Here is a 14,124-nt window from a genome sequence, read left to right on the forward strand (position 1 = left end):
AAACCTTCTCCAACAGCTCTAATAAACCAGGATATTGGCCCCTTTCCAGTTCAGATGCAGCCCTTCCTTTTTGTACAGGTCCGACCTTTCCCCAGAAGAGATCCCAATGAAGCACAAATCTGAACCTCCCACCCCCGCACCAACTCTTAAACCACACATTCATCTGCTTTCTCCTGTGGATTTATGGCTCCTTTTAAATTCCTCTCTTCACCTGTTTAATTTTTTTTATTGATAGTAACTTGGTTCACTATAGCAAAGGGAAGTTGGAGGATTGAGCCTAGGGAGCATTTAAGCAGATGCAAGATGCTATAGTGCCAGTGAAACACAAAAGACTGCAAATACTCTGTAGTTAAAAACATAGAAATGTTGGAGGAACTCAGCCGGTTTCACAGCATCCATGGGAGATAAAGATAGATTATCTAAATTTTGGGCTGAGCCCTTCCTCAGGCCTGAAATGTCAGTAATACTGTCATCTCCAATGGAGTCTGCGAGACCGGCTGAATTCCTTCAGTATTTGTGTTTTTGCTGCAGTGACGATGTTGGTGTGGAATAATAACAGGGAGCATGAATAGATGATGGGAGGAAGTCTAGGCTATTTGACCCCTCAAACCTGCCCTGTGTTTGAATAGTTCATGGCTTATCTACCCCACTCTGCCATTCCAGTTTTAAATTTAGACATACAGCACATTAATGGGCTAATTTGGCTACAAGTCTGTGCTGCCAAATTTACACCCCATTATACCTACAGCCCTGATATGTTTTGAATGGTGGGATGAAACTGGAGCCCCCGAGGAAACCTACGTAGGCAAAGAAGAACATACAAACACCTCGCAGACAGTGTGGATTCAAGCCCAGGTCCAGTCCTGATCACTGGTGCTGTAAAGACGTTGCGCTAACTGCTGTGCAAACTGTTGTATGCAATACTTCTACCAGTTTTCATTTGTCAGGAAACAGACCATCCAAAATCAGGAATAATTTAAAATAGATCATGCCAAATGCACAAAAGCAGAAAATGCTGAAAACAGCAGATCAGGAAGCTGTTTATGTTTCAGGGAAGTGAACTTTGTTTATGCCAAATGAGGGGCATCAGTTTTGTTTTCCCCTTTAGTGAGCTTTATTGAACAGCTGAGCTACTATTCTTCATTTCAATTATTTTCTTGCAAAATCAGGCGATCTTTTACTCTGCATTCCTGCTGTCACCAAAAATTTCTGCATTTTTGCATTAATATTAAAGTTTTATCTGCCCAGAGTTGCTCTAATTTCAGAACTCTGGGTTTCAAAAGAGGTCAGTTTTTAGCATATATTAATATGGCAAGGGTAGAACAGGTATTTGCATTCTAGGACAGAAAAGATTGTCGGAGTGTGAAGGAAAAAAAGATTAAAATGAAGGTATCAACTTTGTTGTAGGAGAGAAGGAAATAAATAGCAATAGCTATTTAAACAGCATGGGGAAGTTGGTAGCACTATAGAGCACAATCTATAAAGACCGTGGGAAAAAGTGACGGTGCAGTATGGCAAAGAAACCCTTTCTCTGCCGCATAGCATTCTGGGAGGGTAGATCCGTCATTTTTTATTCCCACGGTCTTTATAAATTTGTGCTACAGCGCTACCCATTTTCCCACACTGTTTAAAAATTGTCCGCTATTGCTATTTATTGCTAGCACTTTCCCACGGTCCTTTGTAAAGGTTTATATGGGTCAGCTCAACAACGGGCTGAAGGGCTTGAACTGTGCTATACATAAAGCTTAATTATGTTATAAATTGGGCATGATTAATTTTGTTCAAATACAAGATCCTAATACATTGATCAGGATTGAGGGCAGGTCCACCATCGCTTGATGCATCATGACATCACCGGTAGAAGGTAGAACGGTCTTCACCCCTGGGATGGCTCCTTGCAAGTGTGATCTCGTGTGGTGTCCCAGTTAAGAGCGGTCAAGTGTGAACAGCAACAACACTATTCCTCTCTCACGATACTGAACAGCTGATTTTGTGGGACAAAAGTGGCTACAGGGGCTACAGATTGCCTTTTAAATTGAGTTTTTACAGAGAATCTATCTGATTTTCTGCAACAAATGCATTTGTATCTGGAGTTATAAAACAATTTTTTGTTTTTAAATATTGTGAGAGTAATCGGAGGTTTCTCATTTTAAGAACCAGACCAGGAGTTGTGTTTAAGGTTAAATTTGGAGTTCCAGCATAGTAAAATTGTTGACATGGTGGATCAGTGGTTTAAATGTTAAATTAATCTGGAGATGGTGGTTCTTGGAAATTGGGGCTTGAAATTCAAATAATAAATAAATCTGACATTTAATCAAAACTCATCTTGGTCACACCAGTCATTGCATAAACCCAATCAGTTTGCTTGTCTCCTAAAGTGAAGATGGGCTTTCTTTACCTCCCTGATCTGTGTAGACACTTTAACCACCAAAATTGTTTCTCTTGACTTTCTCACTTAAAGGTGAACACTTGAATTGCTTGTGACATCCTCATCTAAAGAGCAGTTTTAAAGCTATGCCAAAGAGGGCTATTTAGCCCATTTTGTCTCTGCTGGCCAGAAAGAGTTATTTAAATAGATCACTTTTCAATTTTCACTATTGATCTCTGTGCATATAAATATAATTGAATGTGTTAAGGCCTCATCTACCCTTATAACTAAATATGCTGGTGGGTACAGTTATTATAATCTTTTGAGTACAAGGTAACTATTGTATATGGTTCTTTTCTGTACTTTGAATGTGTAGCTTAGAACAGGGACATGTCCTGTAATTTCTGTACCAATTCAACATTCAGCTACATTTGATTAGAATTTGATTTCAGCAATATACTTTGCAATCCTTTAATACCTATGGGTTCTTAATTTTTTTTTTTGGCAAAATTTTCACCCTAATGGTCCTAATATGTGACGGGCTCAGTAGAAAGTGTCTTATCAAAAGCCTTTTTCACACTTGCAAGTGGTCCCAGGAATTAATGGCCAATTGGCCTAAAATGGGTCTAGTGTGAAAGGAAATTCTTCTCAATGGCGATGCCATCTCACGCCAGGGATAGACTGCCTCGACTCCTAGTACAATCCCGGGTGTCTGCAGATGCCAGTGTTGCAATCAGGCAAGTGTAGAATGAGCAATTGCATTCTGGGATAGAAATGACCCAAGTTTCTGCGTGAGTGCAGGAATGTGAAGGAAGAAGAGATTAAAATGAAGGTACAAACTTTGCTGTGGGAAATTTGCAGCAGGGGGAGAGAGGAAATGGCAATAGTGGACAATTTTTAAGCAGTGGGGAAATTTGGTAGAACCGTGGGAGAAAAAGCAATGGGATATTGCTGTCAAAGGGAAGTTGCGAGACCTGTGGAAGAATAGGTTGCAGGAAGTACAAGGAAAATAAGGGAGGGGAAGATTAGGGCTGATGCAATTGCACTCACCCTAGCATGTGCCTAATGGGCCAAATTGCATAAAACCAATTCTAATATTGCAGAATTTATTAACCTTTTGTCCCTTTGCCAATTTATGGTTCTGTGTAGATTATCCCATATTAATTTGGCAATAAGCTGTTCAAAACGAACTCTTTGCCAGTTAAAACTGGAAAATCTGACCAGGTGGCTTGCTATTTATTTTGTGCCCAATGAGCTGAAGGCAAGGGTTAAACGTGAAATTACTGTAGTTCTTTAACTTGTGGTCTTTGCTGGTAGAATTTCTGACAACTGCATCTTTTGGATGTCTCTTTAGTCAACCAGACCAATCCAAGGTGACTTAAATTTGCCCAGAAATGTGCGGCAGAGCCAATAGCAATGTTTCAAAGGCTGAACAAACTGCAGAGTAGTCTGGAAGTTGGCTGCTATGGTTACGATAGTTTGCAGAGTGACGAGAGAAAATGCCATGCCAAATTCTTCCAAAGGGAGCCCACTGATCTGAGGCACTCTTCTGGCCTGTGACTTTTGTAGGATAAATGGCCCAAAACTGAGCTAGGACATGGGTGGGGAAAGAATTTATTTTGAAGGAAGACCAAAGATAAGTTTTGATCTTGATTTGGATTAACGTGTAGTATTCCTTTACTTTCTGAACATTGGTTTCTTGTGATTCACCGACGAAAGATTTGTAACATGTGAAAATGTGGCTCAACCACACAATATCTTTGCATGTAAATGAGCAAGGTTTTTAGACCAATACAGTTGAATTCTATTGTATACGTATTTTTCAGGGTACCCCGAAACAGCTGATCTTGTTTTACTTTTATTGACGACATTGGAATTGCAAATATTAATTGTGAAAGTATTTATTCAAGTCCAGTTGTCTACAGAGAAAACAATCTTTTTAAGCCATTCTCCGAGATTCCAGAAATGCTGCAAACACTCAGCAGGGTCTTTTGCTTGAAATGTTAACTCTTTGTAACCTGTTGAGTTTTTTAACCAATGGTTACCAGTTTATTATTTATCACTAGCATCTGTAGTTTTTAAAAGTTTTTGAACTTTATGACAGCAATTGAGTAAAATATAATCCTTTACCTAATTTTGCTTATTTGTGCTATTATTTTGAACATCTGTAAAATGTCTGTCAAAGTTGGACATTTATGGCTCTTCATTTTAATCAGCTGGAAACTTGTCAAAATAAAATTGGGCAGCAGATGTATCTACTCATCAAACCACTGCTCAAACATAAATGTTGATGAATTTGCTGAAAGCAATTGAGTGCTTGTTTGTCTGGTGACCGTGGTTCTCTTTGTTCTCTTTGCTGTTGCATTAAGAAAGCTTTATTTGAACTGGAAATGAAAACAGTAAACAAATGCATTACTTGAAAATAATAACTTTTCCTCGATAGAGTGATTTGGGACTCCTGTTTTATTGCAGAAAACCAAAATGCTGTTCTAACTCTGAAAAGAATACAGAAGGAAGAACTACACACATTGCAGGTGAGCTCCAACTGATTTTGATTACCTTGATTTTTGTTATGAAAGAAGTGGTAACAATAGGAACAGGTTCAAAAAGTACGGAGAAATCAGAATTGTTCTAAAATGGGGCATCAACTAAATGGAAGTCGCTAGAAATGAAAATGTAAACAATCTGAAGACGTGAATGTTTTGTGTTCTGAATGAAAGAACCTGTTAAATACGGTGTTTTCCCAGTTGCCATTGAACTCAGCTAGACCTTCTTTTGAAAACAGCTAGATCTTCTTTTGAAAACTGCTAGATCTTCTTTTGAAAACTGCTAGATCTTCTTTTGAAAACAGCTAGACCTTCTTTTGAAAACAGCTAGATCTTCTTTTGAAAACAGCTAGATCTTCTTTTGAAAACAGCTAGACCTTCTTTTGAAAACAGCTAGACCTTCTTTTGAAAACTGCTAGATCTTCTTTTGAAAACTGCTAGATCTTCTTTTGAAAACAGCTAGATCTTCTTTTGAAAACAGCTAGATCTTCTTTTGAAAACAGCTAGATCTTCATTTGAAAACAGCTAGATCTTCTTTTGAAAACAGCTAGATCTTCTTTTGAAAACAGCTAGATCTTCTTTTGAAAACAGCTAGATCTTCTTTTGAAAACAGCTAGACCTTCTTTTGAAAACTGGTAGATCTTTTGAAAACAGCTAGACCTTCTTTTGAAAACTGCTAGATCTTCTTGAAAACAGCTAGTCCTTCTTTTGAAAACAGCTAGATCTTTTTTTGAAAACTGCTAGATCTTCTTTTGAAAACAGCTATATCTTCTTTTGAAAACTGCTAGACCTTCTTTTGAAAACAGCTCGATCTTCTTTTGAAAACTGCTCAATCTTCTTTTGAAATCAACTAGACCTTCTTTTGGCTTTTCAAATAATAAATTGCACAGAGACCAGAGCTTTTAAAGTTTTAAGAGCAATTTTAAAGAATGAGAAGTTCCTATTTCAAAATGCCTTTTTAAAAAAATCTCATATCCTGTTCATTGAAGGAGAGGTAATAATGACATTTCTTAGCAGTAATTTTGAGGGAGGAAAGTTGTTTGAATTTCAGGTTCAGATTTGTGCATCAGAGGATGGGTTTCCCCAAAAAATGTTGGCATGCTGTAAAGGAGACAGTATTATGTCATCTCAGCCATAACACAGTTAAACAGTCAGTAAAAGTTATTGCTGAACTGGAAATGACTTGTGTGGTTTTAAACCTTGGAGGGATACAAAGACTTGATACCCCTACTTTACAGATAATTGTCAAACTTCAGTATTGAGCCTACAAAGCTATGGAGTTAGTGAAGAAGGGATATATAGATTGTCACAGCAGAGGAGATTAGGCAACTTAACAAACGTAATTGAAAATGCTTGCGCTAATCAACAAGATGGTTTTTGATTTGGTGATCTGGACAGGCAATTCCAGATTACTGTTGGATAAAGCTTGAAGGCAGAGATTAGGAGAAACAGCTTAGTATCTCAATTTGGGTTTATAATAATTGGTGCGAGATCGTTTGTGAAATAATGACTGAAATTTTGCCTCCTGAGGATGCTCACTTCAAAAATCTTAATTAAATCAAGATCAAAACTGCTAGGGAGAAGAGTGAATTTATACCTTATTTATCATTCTGCTCTGCATTGCAATGCTGGCATCTCAGCAGGTGTGGTTTTTAAACTTCATAGTTTATAATGCAATGGCTAAAATCCCAAAGTCCAGTTACAGCAGCTCAGATGCCAGCACACTATTGAAATGTGATGCTGTGTCATTTCCAGACACTTTTTGCCTATACTTTTGACCAACAGTCCTCCATTTTAGAATCTTTGCAAGACAGGGACCTTGTTGCCCAGGCCAGCAATTGTCTTCCCAACCATCCCTTGACTGTTGGGTCTTTTCAGGCGCTGCTTAAAAAAATTGATTCCATTGGTAGGTTTAGAATTTTTTGAGATACCATTTGAGTTCAGGGATTGAAGCTCATGCCTGTGAGTCAATGGAATAAACCTCTGAATCAGTGAGTGAGCAATTTTGCTAGTTACCCCCTTATCACATAAAAGGGAAATTATGCTGTTTCTGTTAGTTGGGGAAATAGCTTTAAAACTTATTATCAGTATCTCACCACTCCCCCCACAACCCCCCGTCCACCCAACCTTGATCAAGTGATGTGACAATTTTTAATAAAAGTAATAAGTGACACTGAAGGCCTAAAGGAAATTCTTGTCTCTGTGAAGCCACTGTTAGGAGACGGAAATTCTGATATCCATGCTGGAGCATGACTTTGTTTACATTAACACCCAGCAATGCCAGAGAACGTACATTCTGAAAATTTTACAAGTGTTCGATTGGGATGTCTTAAAAGCTGCAAATATTTTTAAGCAGATTGCTCTGAATTTTAGTATTTGGTGGTGATTCGTGTCAAATTGAGCAAAACACTTAAGAGATTTTGTGCCTCCCTTAAGATTTCTTCACACTCATTTACTGGAGGATGAGTTGTACCTGAAGCAAATTTGATTGTTACTAATTTGCTTGAGAGGGTGAGCATTTACTATCTAGTTAGTTTTTCCCAACCCCTTCTTGCCAATTGTTTGCTGAAGTGAGGACTGGTGTGAAATTGATAAGTTGAAAAATGTGAGAGTTGCTGAAGCTTGGAGGAACATAGAACAGTGCAGCCCAGGAATAAGCCCACTGACCCATGGCAGCACCACCTTTTTTGGGTGCTTGTATAAGAGGACATTGCTCAATATCTAGCCACTTCATTTTAAGGATTTATTAAGGCCCTAAGGTGTCTCTGATAGGGAATGATTTTGGATTTATTGTCAGAGTACATAAATGACATTACATACAACCTTGAGGTTTCTTTTTGTCCTGAGGATGAGGCAGAATTACCACTTAATAGTAGTGTATTTTAAAAAATACACTACTATTCAATCTCTTCAATCTCTTCAAACTGAGGCGCCTGCAAGCTCACACCAAGACACAAGAGAAACTTGTCCGTGAACTACTCTTTGCAGATGATGCCGCTTTAGTTGCCCATTCAGAGCCAGCTCTTCAGCGCTTGACGTCCTGCTTTGCGGAAACTGCCAAAATGTTTGGCCTGGAAGTCAGCCTGAAGAAAACTGAGGTCCTCCATCAGCCAGCTCCCCACCATGACTACCAGCCCCCCCCACATCTCCATCGGGCACACAAAACTCAAAACGGTCAACCAGTTTACCTATCTCGGCTGCACCATTTCATCAGATGCAAGGATCGACAATGAGATAGACAACAGACTCGCCAAGGCAAATAGCGCCTTTGGAAGACTACACAAAAGAGTCAGGAAAAACAACCAACTGAAAAACCTCACAAAGATAAGCGTATACAGAGCTGTTGTCATACCCACACTCCTGTTCGGCTCCGAATCATGGGTCCTCTACCGGCATCACCTACGGCTCCTAGAACGCTTCCACCAGCGTTGTCTCTGCTCCATCCTCAACATCCATTGGAGCGCTTACACCCCTAACGTCGAAGTACTCGAGATGGCAGAGGTCGACAGCATCGAGTCCACGCTGCTGAAGATCCAGCTGCGCTGGATGGGTCACGACTCCAGAATGGAGGACCATCGCCTTCCCAAGATCGTGTTATATGGCGAGCTCTCCACTGGCCACCGTGACAGAGGTGCACCAAAGAAAAGGTACAAGGACTGCCTAAAGAAATCTCTTGGTGCCTGCCACATTGACCACCGCCAGTGGGCTGATAACGTGCATCTTGGCGCCTCACAGTTTGGCGGGAAGCAACCTCCTTTGAAGAAGACCGCAGAGCCCACCTCACTGACAAAAGGCAAAGGAGGAAAAACCCAACACCCAACCCCAACCAACCAATTTTCCCTTGCAACCGCTGCAATCGTTTCTGCCTGTCCCGCATCGGACTTGTCAGCCACAAACGAGCCTGCAGCTGATGTGGACTTTTTACCCCCTCCATAAATCTTCGTCCGCGAAGCCAAGCCAAAGAAGAATTTTAAAAAAAAACTACACAGCATACATGTAAACAAATAAAGAACTGTGAATAGATGACAAATGTAAACAAAATGCAATGCAGAGAAAATAAAATGGTCCTTAAGTGAGTCCTTGATTCTTATGGTGGAGGGGTGTCAGCTGTTCCTGAACCTGGTGGTGCTAGTCTTGTGGCCCCTATACCTCTTTCCTGATGGTACCAGTGAGAACAGTGTGTGCTGCTGAATGGTTTGATCCTTGATGATTGCTGCTGCTCTCTGATAAGTGATTTCTGTAGGTGTTCTCAATTGTGGGAAGGGTTTTGCCTGTGATTTCCTGGGCTGTATCCACTACCTTTTGGAGGGCTTTATGCTCAAGGGATTTGTCAATGGAGGTCAAATGGTAGAGGTGCTGGGGGCCATCGAATTGGTTGTTAAAATGTTGGAGAGCATTGAAGGTGTCCCTGATGTAGGTGAGAAGAAAATGTCAAGGGGAGAAAATGAGATTAGAGGTGTGATAGTTCAAGATCAGTGGGGCAAGAATGGGAAGAAACAACTGGCCTGCTAGGATATTCTTAAACTCTTATGCTGGTCTTTCTGTGGCGGCATCTTTCAGGAATGCTGCTGGGTGGCAAAATTCCTTCCTAATTATGGCTTGATTTTCATTTTCTATGTTCATAATGCACTTCAGCACTCATGGCCTCCCACTCCTTTCCCCTGAATCTTGCTACCAGATCAGGAATGGACTAGTTAGTATTTGTAGAAATTGAAGTGACTGTTTCTGAGGGTTAGTATCAGAAGACAAGCAGGAAGGACACTCTTTAAGTAGAAATATTTGAGGTCTGGAGCAGTAAAATTTTTGTAATTGCATCTTGTGTATTTTGAATATTAAAGTTGTGTGGAAATGAATTTGGCATAGCAGACCTTTATTCTTTCTTTGGCTTGGCTTCGTGGACGAAGATTTATGGAGGGGGTAAAAAGTCCACGTCAGCTGCAGGCTCGTTTGTGGCTGACAAGTCCGATGCGGGACAGGCAGACACGGTTGCAGCGGCTGCAGGGGAAAATTGGTGGGTTGGGGTTGGGTGTTGGGTTTTTCCTCCTTTGCCTTTTGTCAGTGAGGTGGGCTCTGCGGTCTTCTTCAAAGGAGGTTGCTGCCCGCCGAACTGTGAGGCGCCAAGATGCACGGTTTGAGGCGTTATCAGCCCACTGGCGGTGGTCAATGTGGCAGGCACCAAGAGATTTCTTTAGGCAGTCCTTGTACCTTTTCTTTGGTGCACCTCTGTCACGGTGGCCAGTGGAGAGCTCGCCATATAACACGATCTTGGGAAGGCGATGGTCCTCCATTCTGGAGACGTGACCCATCCAGCGCAGCTGGATCTTCAGCAGCGTGGACTCGATGCTGTCGACCTCTGCCATCTCGAGTACTTCGACGTTAGGGATGTAGAATAGTTATTAAGTAATGGTTGTGCTAAGTCCTGAAATGTATGGTATGTTGTGTAATGCTGCCCTCTGCAGGCTTAGAGTCATCCAATTTAGTTTTGTTCCTTGCACAAGATTGGGAGGGATATTGACAAATCAAGTTAGAATGTGGTGACTGAATAATATAAATGTAGCTAATAAACTGAACAAAATTTGATGGATATAGAATTTCATTGTACTTTAGAGCTATCAGATAAATTAATTGAAAAATTAAGGTGAGGAGTTTTCACTTTTCCCTTTGAAGAAAACGTGTCCAGCATTCATTCATTGCTTCTGACATTTTCTCTCTGTGTACAACACTCTATTCTTTTCACCAAGCATTGATGCCTTCTGTCCCTTCCCTTCCTCTCCCGCAGCACCCTCAACCCCTCCAGTTTTGAAGTGTGCCACAGGCTTTTTGTCATTCTTTCGGATTCACTCTTGCAGTCAGTGGTTCTTCACATTTCTGACATCATGAAAGGTTGGAACTTGGTCCATCTCCGGGCTCCTGATGCTGTGGAGGAGCTAACCTGCTTACCTACCAGCCTTCAGGTTGTGACAATGTGTGGAGACTTCCCCATTCTTCCCCGTCACACCTCCCCAACCCTTCTCCCACCCTACTGTCCTGAGTTCATCTGTCAGTACCCAATTCCAGACAACCTGTTTGTATCTCCTGCCCAAGATCCACAAACAGGACTGACCTGGTAGGCCTTTGTTTCTGCTTCTTCTTGCCCCACTGAATTTAAACCACCATACCTTGAGAATTGTTTCCTTGCTTTGTCCATTTCTTACCATCTACATCTGGGACACTTTGAATGTTCTCCACCATGGTAATAACTTCCAGTTCTATGGCTTCCAGTGCTTTGCTTCACCATTTGATCTCCATTTCCCCCGGAAGGACTTGGGGTCCCTACTTCTTTCTCGAAGATGGATTCAGCCAGTTTCCCACTACTAACACTCCTCTGCCGAGCACAGCAGATTCTTTTCTTGAATATACTTTTTGTTCAATGGCTACATGGAGCAGATGTGGTTTCAAACCACTTTTTTTCAATTTGTCACCATTTCTCCTCTAGATTGACAACTGTTTAGTGTTGTATTAATTGTGCCACTAACTTCCCTCCACCCTCAAGTCCTCTTGGACTATTTCTGACACCTCTCTCCCCGTTTTTGGATCTCAATCTAAATTTTGGCGACCGGCTATTCACTGACCTTTACTGTAAATGTGGATTACCTTCCAATGTAACTTGTGATAGACACAATTCCTTTTCTTTCAGTTCTCCATTTCCACTGCAGTTGTTCTTGATGATGGTTTCAGATTTTCATATGTGGTTTCCAATCTACTATGGTTGATGGACCCTTCATCTCTATAACCATTTCCAGCACTAACTCCAGTTAGGAGGTAGAGTTCCCTTGGACCTGGCCTCCACATCCAGCACATCATTCCACCAATTGCAATGCAATCCCAGATGAGCCCCTCCCCTCCCCTTCTGTTTTCTGCAGGCATTGCCCACCCTGCCCATGGCTATCTCTATTTGTATGCTTTCCTGCATTTGAAGGAGTGTAACACCTGTCCCTCCACCAGCTCCCTCACCACCAGGGACCAGGAAATGTGGATATTGCACTTGGAGCTCCTGATGTGGCAGCCTCTACATCAGCAGGACCAAGTGTATTGAAGGTGACTGGTTTGTTGAGCACTTGCACTTTGTCTACAATAGTTTTTCCCGATCCAAAAATATTAACCTCTTCTATCCATGGAAGCTGACTGACCTGCTGAGTCACTGGAGCTTTATTGTCCATTCAGGATTCTAGCATCTACAGTTTGATAACTAGCTATATATTTGGGCATATATGTTATTAACATTTCCTTTACCACAGTACAATGTCTCAAAGACCATACATTGTTTAAGCCTTTTAATGAGGAGCTCAAAGCTATACTTTTCAAAATGCAAGGTATTTGAGATTTCAAGATGACTAAATATTAGTTGTGACTTAGAATTGAAATGACTGACATTAAATGCCAAAAGAGGGAGCCAGAGTCAGGCAGACGATGTTTTTTTTTTGGGCTAGACTTTTGTTCCAGACACTTGACAATTTTGAAAAAAAGCAAATTTGCTTTGCTGACATGCATGTGTTTAAATGGATAGCATCTTGCACTTGTGTCAGAAGCTGTTTACTGGCATAAATATCTCCATGGTGGCATTTGGATTCCTCGATAGAACTTCATCAGTTTCATTTCATGAATTCTTGCCAATTGTGTCCAAAAGAATCCTGTTACGCTGAGCACTTGCTGATTCTTGAAATGCAACAAAGGTGATGAAAAATGGTAAAAATGAATGGTCATTGAATGTTTGAACAATTAAATTGAACCTAATTCAATAAAGAAATTTTCGATGTACTGGGCTTCCCTGACCAGGTCATTGCTGATGCTCCCCATGTGTGCTTAGGCCATGAGTTGCAAGTTCGCATTTTCAACCAATCCCATTGGATTCCCTCACCAAATAAATGCTCAGTTTCTTCACGGCATTAAAAAGATTTCTCCATCAAACTTTTAAAAAAAAAAAGTCTGGGTGGTAAAAGCCCCTTGTCTGGAGCCATGCAATCTTTTGGCATGTTTGTAAACCTTGAGTTTGGTTGTGTGTGGCGATATTGCCAAAATTGATTGGAGACCAGAATATGGATGCCAATCTCTGGCCAAGGATTTGCTTTTCTCTTGATGCCTTATTTCGCAAAAGATGAGGCTATCCTTTTGAAATAGTATTTTGGTGAAAGAAGGAAACTGAATTATAGCATGACGATAAAATAATACATACATCTGCCAGCCAAAGTGAAGACAGACTTTATTGCATTTGTAACAATACACCAGGGGTCCTCACACTGAACCTGTGCCTCTACATTCATTCCATATTCTCTTTGAAGGTTGTGATGCTTAATCATTATGGCTTAATACTTTAGGGGAATCTTGTTTTCTCGAAGAGGAGCCAAATCTTTCACCCAGGAGTCTAGACTCTTGACTTTTCCCCCTTTGCTCTGTAATTTAATAGGACTTCTTGGTATGCTAAGTACATGGAATATTTGTAGCGCAAAAAAGTAAGCTAAAAGCAATTGTTTCTGCTCTCTCATTTCGTGAATGAGAGTGTTGTGTAATGCCTTGGATTACTGCCTGACATTTGATTGGCCAAAGACAGTCCAGTGATTGATTAGTTCATTACATTGTCTACATATGATTATAATCATTTAGATGGGGGTTGGTGGTGAGAAAATAATGCTCTTACATAACTTGGGGAAATAAACTTTCTTTAAATTTATTTGCCTACATAACAACTGCTGTGATTTCTGGTACGTGGTGGCAGAGGTGGTGGAATCGGTTAATACAACCACTATAGAGAGATATGTAGACAAACCCTTAAAAGAGCAAGGTGTTTGAAAAGATGTGGTCCTAATCGAAGGAAATGGGATTGGAGTAGATGGGTGTGGTGAAACCACTATTGTATATGTAAATATGACCTTTTATGTTTGACCCTGCTCTCAGTGGCCAGCTTGCGAGCTCCCCTTTATCCACCAACCTGCCCCCAGTTCATGCCCAGGTTAGTGTGAGGCACCAACACAAGGGATGCTGTCCATCTCTTGCTAATAAAAGCCTTCAGTTCCAGTAACTTCAGTCTTTGCTTAATTGATCGTGCATCATTTTTATTAGCAAGACAGTTTCTTCGGAACATGGACAAATACTTGAAGCTGGACTGCCTAGAGATAGACCAAAGAGAATCCGAAGCACTGACAAATTCGTTCTCTGGCGCCACTGTTTTGAAAG

The 14,124-nt window shown here is 40.8% G+C and overlaps 1 protein-coding gene across 1 annotated transcript in view; it reads left to right on the forward strand.

Moving 5' to 3' along the window:
- Positions 1-14,124, forward strand: part of LOC138762358 (formin-2-like) — a 439,633-nt gene that overhangs the window by 100,386 nt on the left and 325,123 nt on the right. Inside the window, exon 4 of the mRNA XM_069936126.1 lies at positions 4,841-4,902. Coding sequence (XP_069792227.1) covers positions 4,841-4,902 — 62 coding nt within the window. The remainder of the gene's footprint in view (positions 1-4,840; positions 4,903-14,124) is intronic.

Source organism: Narcine bancroftii, chromosome 4, assembly GCF_036971445.1.
Source record: "Narcine bancroftii isolate sNarBan1 chromosome 4, sNarBan1.hap1, whole genome shotgun sequence".
NCBI classification, from domain to species: Eukaryota; Metazoa; Chordata; class Chondrichthyes; order Torpediniformes; family Narcinidae; genus Narcine; species Narcine bancroftii.